This window comes from Sciurus carolinensis, chromosome 4, assembly GCF_902686445.1.
Source record: "Sciurus carolinensis chromosome 4, mSciCar1.2, whole genome shotgun sequence".
NCBI classification, from domain to species: Eukaryota; Metazoa; Chordata; class Mammalia; order Rodentia; family Sciuridae; genus Sciurus; species Sciurus carolinensis.
Window position 1 is genome coordinate 113,273,657 of NC_062216.1, and position 10,990 is coordinate 113,284,646.

General features: G+C 45.8%; 1 protein-coding gene across 1 annotated transcript; it reads left to right on the plus strand.

Moving 5' to 3' along the window:
- Positions 1–3,804: 3,804 nt before the first annotated feature.
- On the plus strand, positions 3,805–6,459 carry Mfsd5 (major facilitator superfamily domain containing 5). The gene is made up of 2 exons (XM_047548773.1): positions 3,805–4,323; positions 4,885–6,459. The coding sequence occupies exon 2, from the start codon at positions 4,903–4,905 to the stop codon at positions 6,253–6,255; it is 1,353 nt and encodes a 450-aa protein (XP_047404729.1). The 5' UTR covers positions 3,805–4,323; positions 4,885–4,902; the 3' UTR covers positions 6,256–6,459.
- Positions 6,460–10,990: the final 4,531 nt, after the last annotated feature.

Below are 10,990 nucleotides of genomic sequence, written 5' to 3' on the forward strand. Positions count from 1 at the left end.
GAGTTCAAACCCTAGTACTGCCCCCACCTGCAAAAAAAAAAAAAAAAAAAAAAAAAAAGGCCAGGGTGGTAGCCAGTGTAGATGGGAAAGGAAAGAGGGTAATAGAGGATGAGGTGAGAGAAGCAGCAGAAGGCCAGAGGACAGGGGGTTTTATATTTTTGTTGAAGGGAAAGGGGAAATATTAGGGGGAAAAGATTTTGGTTTTACCCTTAGTGAGAAGGGGAGCCATTAGAGCGTCTTGAGGATGTATTTCAGCCTAGAGGGAAGTTAAATAACTTTTTCAAGGCAGAACAGCTCCTAAGTGGAAAAAGGTGGAACTTCAGCTTCAGGGCTGCACCTGCCTTTCCCTCACTGGGGTTAGAACCCAAGAGTGCTTTACCACTGAGCTACATCCTCAGCCCTTTTTATTATTTATTTATTATGGGGGGGGCAGACTGTACCAGGGATTGAACCCAGGGGCACTTAACCACTGAGCCACATCCCCAACCCATAAAAATGAGAGACAGCGTTTCACTGAGTTGCATAGGTCCTCGCTAAGTTGCTGAGGCTGGGTTTGAACTCACAATCTTCTTGCCTCAGCCTCCTGAGTCATTGGGATTATAGGTGTGCACCACCATGCCCGGTTTTTATTATTTATTTTTAAATTTTTATTTTATTTTATTTTATTTTATTAGTAGTACTGGGGATTGAATCCCAGGGCACTTTACCAGTGAGCTACATCCCCAGAACTTCTTATTTTTTTGAGACAGTGCCTCCCTAAATTGCTGAGGTTGGCCTTGAATTTGTGATCCTAATGCCCCAGTCTCTCTCTCTCTCTCTCTCTCTCTCTCTCTCTCTCTCTCTCTCTCTCTCTCTCTCTCTCTTTCTTTTCTTTTTTTTTCACAAGGGATTGAACCCGGGGCACTCAACTACTGAGCCACATCCTCAGTTCTATTTATTTTTTTATTTTAAGACAGGGTCTCGCTGAGTTGCTTAGGGCCTTGCAAAATTGCTGAGGCTGGTTTTGAAGTCTCAATTCTCCTGCCTCAGCCTCCCAAACTGTTGGGATTACAGGCATAGGCCATTGCACCTGGCCTGCCTCAGTCTCTTGAGTAGCTGGGATGACAGGTGTGTACCACCGTATCCAGCTTGAAAATATTTTTTAAGTTCATTGTGAAAATGGCATAAACTTTACTGCACAAGTTCTTATTAAAGCTCAACTGAACAAAATATTAAGTACCTGATATGTAACATAAGATATGCATTCTATTTTCTAGATATAGGTTAGTGTTGTTTCGAGGAATGCACCGTATTTCAAATGATTAATGGTTGAACCAAGCATATACACCTATAATTCCAGTGACTAAGGAACTGAGACAAGGAGGATCTCAAGTTTGAGCCTGAGCAACTTAATAAAATTCTATCTCAAAATAAAAGATAGGGGCTGGGGAGATAGCTCAGTTGGCAGAGTGCTTGCCGTGCAAGCACAAGGCCCTGGGTTCAATCCCCAGCACCCAAAAAAATAATAATAATAAAATAAATAAAAGATAAAAAGTGCTGGGGATGTGGCTCAGTGGTAAAGCACCCTTAGGTTCAATCCCCAGTACAAAAAAAGAAAGATAAATTGTTTTCTAGAAACTGAAAAGTATGGTCCATAATGAATGGCAAGAGAATAGTGAAGATAAACACTTTAAAATTTATCCTCTAATAAATATGATTCAAAAGTCATGCATGAAATTTGGTATCTTTGAAGAATCTTTAATAGTGGATGAAATGATTATCACCTATTACAGATACAATTTGCCAAATTATAAGATGTAAAACCAAAAGATTTGGTTATAAATTCTGGGCACTGTATGGAGTATCAGGATATTGCTGCAACTTTGACTTATATTGTGGAAGAAGTGCTGGAGAAGGATCTGACAAAGATCTTTTGGGTAGGAGTAAGGTAGTTCTACAAATGCTTGAAGTGGTAGAGAATCCACAATCATACTCCCTCAACATCTATTTGCTGGTTATGACTTATTGGTATATCTTTAATACTGGATTCCAATCTATAGGTACCTTAAGGGAAAACAGACTTAACAAGTGTCTTCTGAAACCTACATCAGTGGATGAAAAAAACAAGCAAGAGGGTCCTATAATTATAGAGTCAAATAATGAAATTCTCATTGTAAAATGGTTAGATAATAAATGTGCCATTGTTGAACTGAACCTATCATACAGTGTAATCACTTGGCAAAGTTCAGCTATGGAAGAAAGAAAGAGTAAAGCCAATGTACCTCTACCAAAGGTAGTAGATACCTTAAACAATTTTCAAAAACAATATAGATAAACACTATTAGTTGGTTTCCAAATATTCCACTTCTATTAGAGGTAAAAAATGATACTGGCCTTCAGGCACTCAATAATTGAAGTGCATTGTAAATGCATGAATTATTCACAAATTTGGGAACAAAGACAAGAAAGATATCATAAATCTGCTGGATTTCAAGAGACATCTGAGCAAGGTGCAATGATCCTGTCTATAATCCCAGCAGCTTTGGAGGTTAGGGTAGGAAAATTGCAAGAGGCCAGCCTGAGCAATTTAGCAAGACCCTGTCTCAAAACAAGAAAATGTAAAGGGTTGGGACTTTAGCTCAATGGTAGAGTATCCCTGGTTTAATATCCCTACTAGGGTGCAAGAAGGACATCTGCTTAGCATATCTAAAACAATGCAATGAGAAACCATCAGGAGGAAGATCCAGACCTACTACTGTCCAAGATATCAGATTGGAAATGGAGGTTAAATTACTCTCAAACAAGAAGAATGTCAAGAGGTTAAATTACTCTCAAACAAGAAGAATGTCAAAACAAGTCGTGTCTTGGGAAACAGAAAACATATTGTCAAAAAAGTAACTCTTTGAAGAGTTTGGCTCCTCTCCACCAAAACAAATATTTTTGGTAGTGGGTACCAGGGATTGAACCCAGAGGCATGCTTAACTACTGAGCCACAGCTTTAGCCCTTTGTATTTTTTGAGACAAGGTCTTGCTAAATTGCTTAGGCACTAAGTTGCTGAGGTTGGCTTTGAACTCACCATCCTCCTGCCTCAGCCTCCAGAGTGGGCTGGGATTATAGGAATGCACTACTGAACCAGGCCGTCCCACCAAAATTGAATAGGTCATGAAAGTAACTTCTTTGTATATTGTGTAACCTATGAAAGGATATCGTATTTGCCCAATGTCCTATTTATAGATTGACTTATATATGTAAAAGATACTATACAGGGCAATGACCTCTAAACGGTGCAAAATAGTATTTCTTTTTTTTTTTTTTTTTGTTACTGGGAATTGAACTCAAGGGTATTCTACTACCAAGCTACCCCTCTACCCGCTTTATTATTTTTTGAGACAGGGTCTTGCTAAATTGCCTTGAACTTGCAATCCTCCTGCCTCAATTGTCCCAGTAGCTGGGATATAAGGCAGGCGCCAGCTGTATTTTCCTTCTTAATAAGTTATGTAAGCTCTAGATTATGATTTCCAGCCTATTTTAATGCACCTTTGTCGATTTCGTTGAAATATTCGCAGAATTGAAAATCTGGGATTTAATGGGTTAACCCTATGCTGTCACTTAACTTTAGCCTTCTCTATTTGGGCACTGTTCTCCTATGACTTCATACAGAGAAACGCTGAGAAGTTATGTGGCTTGCCTAAGGCCACACAGCTGGTAAGTGACAGTTTACCAGCTGGATTGGAACCTTGGTCTGTCTGCGGATTGAGTCCAAGTTCCCTACCCCATACCGCCTCCCTCAGGTGTCTGGACAACAACTACTTTCTTTTCTCGAGGTTACTACGTGTAAGAAGAGGCAAAACCAGAAGCCGTCTTGGCTTGGGAAGCTAAGTTCCTTCGGAGGCGGCAGCTCCTGGATCTGAGACACTGCAGGCTTCTTTCCCAGGCACTCTGCGCAGAGGAAAAGAGAGAAAACGGGGTCGAGGTGGCCCCGCAGGTATCTACAACTCGGAACGAGTGTCACGGGAAGACAGCGGGTGAGACCGAATCAGGAGTAGGAACAGCTACCTCCTTGGATCACCCGCCTCCCTATTCCTACCTCACACCCTACCTCCGGAGTGCGGTGACCGGGAGTCAGCAGGGAGGCGTGACGGGGCGGGGCTTCCGCGGCGCGCCCCCGTCACGTGACGAAGCCATCATGGCGGCGGCCGGAGGCTTGCCCGGCTCCCGGAAGCAGGCTGTGAGGGGCGGGCACGCTGCTGGAACCCGAGTGGAGCCGGAGCCAGAGCTGGGAGGGCGGCCCGGCGGCCTGGAGCCGGACGTGTCCGGAGTGTCCCCGCAGACCGGGACAGCAGGTGAGACCCGGGCCGGGCAAGGCGCGAGCAGGTGTGGCGGCGCTGGGCGGGGGCTAGGGGGCGCAGGGAGGTGCCCATGACCTGGAGGAGGGGGAATCTAAGATGCACGCGCGTGACCGTGAAGCAATTCGAGAGGCTCGCGCGGGCGGGAGGGATGCATGAGACTGATGTCGAGCTACTGTGGGCAAAAACGGGCTTCTCAGAGGGGATGGGAGGTAACAGAAGGAACTGTGATGAAGCTGTTGTGGAAGAGAGCAGTAGCCCCTCTAGAACTTGCGGGACCGGGATTACCGTAGGGACTCCCTCTTTGCTATGCCAGGCAAGGGTGGGGCAAATGCTCAGGCCTCTCCCTCCCCTCCTACCTCTCCCTGCCCCACAGTGTCCTAGGAGACAGCTTTTGCGGGCCACTCCTCCCACCCACCCAACTGGTCCCTCCAGTCTGAGCTCTGGGGGTAGGGTGGAGTTGTCAGGGGGGTTGGGTGTCGCTACCCTTTGCTTAGACACCCAGCCCCCTGACTGTGCTACCCGGATGTGATTCTGAGCCCCCCTTTTTCTCCTCAGGTCGTCCGGGGGCCCACCATGCTGGTGACTGCCTACCTGGCTTTTGTAGGCCTCCTGGCCTCTTGCCTGGGGTTGGAGCTGTCAAGATGCCGGGCCAAACCCCCTGGAAGGGCCTGCAGCAATCCCTCCTTCCTTCAGTTTCAACTAGACTTCTATCAGGTCTACTTCCTGGCCCTGGCAGCTGACTGGCTCCAGGCCCCCTACCTCTATAAACTCTACCAGCATTACCACTTCCTGGAGGGTCAAATTGCCATCCTTTACGTCTGTGGCCTTGCCTCCACAGTCCTCTTTGGTTTAGTGGCCTCCTCCCTTGTGGATTGGCTGGGTCGCAAGAAGTCTTGTGTCCTCTTCTCCCTCATTTACTCTCTGTGCTGCTTAACCAAACTTTCTCAGGACTACTTTGTGCTGCTGGTGGGCCGAGCACTTGGTGGGTTGTCCACTGCCCTCCTCTTCTCAGCCTTCGAGGCCTGGTACATCCATGAGCATGTGGAGCGGCATGATTTCCCCGCTGAGTGGATCCCAGCTACTTTTGCCCGAGCTGCCTTCTGGAACCATGCACTGGCTGTAGTGGCAGGTGTGGCGGCTGAGGCTGTGGCTAGCTGGATGGGGTTGGGGCCTGTAGCACCCTTTGTGGCCGCCATCCCTCTCCTGGCTCTGGCTGGGGTCTTGGCCCTTCGCAACTGGGGAGAGAACTATGACCGACAGCGTGCCTTCTCAAGGACTTGTGCTGGAGGCCTGCGCTGCCTCCTGTCGGATCGTCGTGTGCTGCTTTTGGGCACCATACAAGCCCTGTTTGAGAGTGTCATCTTTATCTTTGTCTTCCTCTGGACTCCTGTTCTGGACCCACATGGGGCCCCACTGGGCATTGTCTTCTCCAGCTTCATGGCAGCTAGCCTGCTGGGCTCTTCCCTGTACCGTATTGCTACCTCCAAGAGGTACCACCTTCAGCCCATGCACCTACTCTCCCTTGCTGTCCTCATCGTCGTCTTCTCTCTCTTCATGTTGACTTTCTCCACCAGCCCAAGCCAGGAGAGTCCAGTGGAGTCCTTCATCGCCTTCCTACTTATTGAGTTGGCCTGTGGGCTGTACTTTCCCAGCATGAGCTTCCTGCGGAGAAAGGTGATCCCTGAAACAGAGCAGGCTGGGGTACTCAACTGGTTCCGGGTGCCCCTGCACTTACTGGCCTGTCTAGGGCTCCTTGTCCTCCATGACAGTGATCGAAAGACAGGTACTCGGAACATGTTCAGCATCTGCTCTGCTGTCATGGTGATGGCTCTGCTAGCAGTGGTGGGACTCTTCACCGTGGTAAGGCATGATGCTGAACTTCGGGTACCCTCACCTACGGGGGAGCCCTATGCTCCTGAGCTCTAACCCTGTTCTAGGACAAAGCGTCTGGGATGGACTCTGAATCCCACCTCTCCAGGGTTGTACAGATCTCACTGTGACTCTGTCCTGCAACCCCTCCTGACATCTTTGTGTTGGAAAGGACACGGGGCTGATGGACTGGAAAGGTGCCAAAAGTTGATTTGTTATTCCCTTTCCCCTTGCCATTAAAAATAAACACTTTTAATGGATTATTGATTTGATTTACTCATCCTCACTTGTACCCACCTCATTTGTTTCTGGTGCGTGGGCAGCTGGAGGTTTTGAGGTAAAGGTGGAATTACCAGCAAAAGGTTGTATTTCTAAATTCTTCAAGCCTGCACCTTAAACTGAGAGCTATTAAGATTACTTTTTGTACAATCAGAGAAACGAAAGTTGTACCCCATTTGTGTACAATGAATCAAAATTAAAAAAAAAAAAAAAAAAAAGAAGAAGAAGATTGCTTTTTAATGGAACTGGGTAGAAAGGACCTGAGGCTCCTGTGTCTTCCACATCTCTCTGGGACAGGCACCCTCCCCAGTTGTCAAAACCCTGCCCTGAATCTTGCATCAGACAATCTCTGGAGCACATGGGGTAAATGCCCAGTATGCCAGGCCACTGACAAAGAGTCCAGGGGCTTGGTCTGCTGCTGCAACCACCCTTAAGTGCAAACCCAAAGTCATTCCTGCAGGAGTAAGCTTGCAGCTCAGCGAGTGCATGCTGCCAACCTCTGCCTCTGGCTATAAATGTACCATTTGTTTAGCATCATCTGAACCCATCAGGTTCTGTGTCCCCACATGAAAACTAAATGAAGGACTAAAGGACTAAGACATCTTGTCTGTACCTGACTTTTCCCCACCCAGCTTGACTGAGGGTGAGGAAGCACCAGGGCAGGAAATAGTACCAGTGGGAACACCAGTTCAGTGGGTCCCTCCCTGCCTCACCTTTGATTGTATCTGCCCTTCCTTCTCACACCAATACCTGGGCTTCTCAGGAGAAGCAGTGCCACCTTTTAAAAGGGTGGAGATGGAGGGAGAGTGGCTCAAGGGTGTGTCCTGGAATGTGTTTGAGATGGGCATGGGGGACCCACCTGTTCTGGAAAGGGGTTGAGGGCCTTTCTTAGGTCTCAGACTACTTCCTAGAAGGAAGATTTGAGATGTTCCAAACCCTGCAGGTCCCAACCTGTGTGGAGAGATAACATCGGCTGGTGCTGGAGGAATGCAGGGTGAGGCTGGGGAAGGAATGGATGGTGGTCTCAGGTCCAGAAAAATCACACATTCCCCTGTTCAAGCTACAGAGCTGGGGTTAAGAACAAAAAAACAGGTATCTTTTCCTGCCCCCATCATCTTGAGACTACTTGCGATAACTCCACTTCCTCTTTCTGCCCTGTTGAGCTAGACCTAGATATATTTTATAGTTAGTTATTTGTAGACTTTCCATCTCTGATATCATACTGTGATCTCAAAGGTAGATGGAAACTCTTATTCACCTTCAACTAACATATATATGTGTGTGTGTGTGTATGTATCATATATGTATGCTTTGCCCATGCCTGTGCTTAGTACATGTCTAAAGAGGAGAGATGCTAGCTCATGCCTGACTTCATAGCTACCCATGTGGGAAGTCTATTTGACTAGAATCTAGGGCCTAGTTAATGATTTGTTGTTTTGGATGATAATAATTATTTACTGTTGGAAATATGAGGGGGCCTCACATTCCTAAGTGATAAAGAAATAGGGGGAATAGGTGAGACAGACTAATGAGATTAGTTTAGTTTTGTCCCTGCTAAGCTTGCTTCATAGGGGCTGGTGGCAGAGCGTGGAGGGGTCTTTCCTGTCAGACTCCTGTGAGCTGAGAGCTCGAAGACAGTGTAGGGATTGTCCATTCAGGCTTAAGCATATTTTTAAAAAATATTTTTAGTTGTTCATAGACCTTTATTTTATTTATTTATTTATATGCAGTGCTGAGAATCAAACCCAGTGCCTCACATATGCTAGGCAAGTTCTCTACCACTGAGCTACAACCCTGGCCCTTAAGCATATTTTTTATTAAGCAATTACTATATGTCCTACATTGTGTTGTTAGGTGCTGGTGCTTCCCTGCAGCCCCAAGAGGAAAATCCACTTTAGTAAAGGAAGCGACTTGCCTAAGGGTATATAGTAAATGAGTAGCAAAAACAGACTGAACCTTGCTTCTTGCTGCCAGCCTAGTGCCCCATCTATGACATGTGTTGCCTTTGTTCTATGGGCCTTTACCTACCTGCCTTTAGCTTCTAGCCCTGCTCTCTCATCCCAAGCTCTGTCCCTGGAGATGAGTAAAGGAATGGGAACATTGAACTTTGGCCAACTAATTCACTTATGGATATCTGTCCATATGGTACACATGAGGGATTGGTTCACTAGGTGCTCACCACTCACAAATGTTGCTTGTGATGCTCCACCTGAGGCAACATAGGAAAGTGGTTAACAGCATGGACTCAGGGTTGGGGGTACTGCTCAGTGATGGAACACTTGCCTAATGTGCTTGAGGCCCTGGGTTCTATCTCCAGCACCAATGGCATTGGGGGGTGAGGGGAGTGTGGATCCAGATCTAACTGTCTGGTTCGAATCCAGCTCTACCTACTCTGTGTCTCAGTTTCCTTATCTGCAAAGTGGGGAGGACAGCATAGTTTCTATTCTATAGGATTCTTGTGAGGTTTAAATATATTACTCTATTTAAGTGTTCAGAACAGACTTGACCAGGTGCAATAACATGTACCTGTAGTCCGAGGTGCTCTGGAAGCAGAGGTGGGAGGGTAACTTGATCCCAGGAGTTCAAGTGCAGCCTGGGCAATTTAGTGAGACCCTATCTCAACAAACAAACAGTACTTGACCCACAGTATCAAGCACTACACAAGTAGTTTTACGTTTTTGTTTTTGTTTTTGTTTTAGTTTTTCCTGAAGGTTGAACCCAGGACCTCATGCATACTAAGCATGTGCCCTAACCCAGCTACACTCCTAGCCCCAGTATTTGCCATTACATTTTCTTTCTTTCCTTATTCATTCATTTTTTGGTCCTAGGAATTGAACCCAGGGGTGTTTAACCACTGAGCCACATCCCAGTCCTTATTTTTTATTTTGAGACAGGGTCTCACTAAGTTGCTGAGCCTGGCCTCAAACTTGAGATCCTCCTGCCTTAGCCTCCTAAATCACTGGGATTACAGGCATGTTCCACTATACCCTGCTATATTGTATTTTCTAACTTTTTCAATTCAGCTGAGTCTATCTGGATTGGGTGTGAGGGTGAGTGGATGGGGCTTTAATGGGGTATAGGGCTTTCCAACTCATACCAGTGGTTGGGGGATTCCCAACAGTGTTTTTCTTTGGTCCTGACCCACGTGGAAGTATCAGGCTATCTAAGAGGCCTTCTATTTTGGATGTATGTGAGTAGCTGAGTTGGGTGTCAGTATGTTCCACTTGAACTCATTTCCTCTTCAAGTGGGAAGGTCAGTTTGGGGTCAGACTTGATACATATCACCGTCTTTCATTTTGAGGCTCATGATTTTCTGAATTCCCATCCAGCTAGACTCATTATTTGATCTGTAGCTTTTAATTAGTCCTGAGGAAGGAAGAGAAACATCCCAAGAAACTAGGAGCCAATGAATGGGAAGCAGGGGTCAGTCTCTTCCTGGAAATTCAGTCCCTGGTCTGGGAGGGGAGGAGTAATTTCCAGCTAGTAATAAGCTGAATCTAGGATCCATCCATTCCCAGATTTTCTCCCTGTAACCTCAGTCCTGTTGTCCTCCCTGTCCCTTTTGTCCTTCCTCCCTCCCTCCCTCCCTTCCTCCCTCCCTCTCTCCCTTCCTTCCTTCCTTCCTTCCTTCCTTCCTTCCTTCCTTCCTTCCTTTTTCTTCTAGTACTCAAGATTGAACCCGGGGGCAATTTAACCACTGAAATATATCCCCAGATCCTTTTATTCTTTTTTTTTAAACTTTGCTTTAAGTTTTGTGATGTTCACACACACAATGATGAGATCGGCTACCAACACATCTGCACTGATACTGAAGAACATTTTCCACTGTTAAGTAACATATTACTGTCATTTAGATATGTTTATATTTATACTATATTCATATATCAATATAGATATATACATTTTAATATATTAACTTAATAAGTATTTCTGTGTTGCCTTTTTTTTTTTATATTAGGGTATTGGATTGAACCCAGGAATGCTTTACTACTGAGCTACATCCCCAGTCCTTTTTATTTCATTTTTTAAAATTTTGAGACAGAGTCTTGCTAAGTTGCCCAAGCTGGCTTTGAACTTATGATCTTTCTTGCTTCATCCTCCCACATAGTTGGGATTATAGGCATACACCACCACACACAACTCTGTGCTGTCTATAAATTTTGGATTCAGATGAAGGATTGAATTATGCGACTCCAGTTCATACCAGACAATGTTATCTCTCTCTCTCTCTCTCTCTCTCTCTCTCTCTCTCTCTCTCTCTCTCTCTCTGTACTGGGGATGGAACCCAAGGCCTCACACATACTGGACAAGCACTCCCACTGAGCTACCACTTCCAGCCTGTTCTCTTGATAACTTTCTATTTCTCATAAGTGGAAGAGGAATAAAAAAAGCATAGGTTCTCTGCCCTTGAGATTATTTTTCTTTTTGAGATAAGGTCTTGTTATGGTGCCCAGGCTGTTTTTGAATTTTTGGGTTCTAGCAATCCTCTTGCCTCTACCTACAGAGTAAAGCA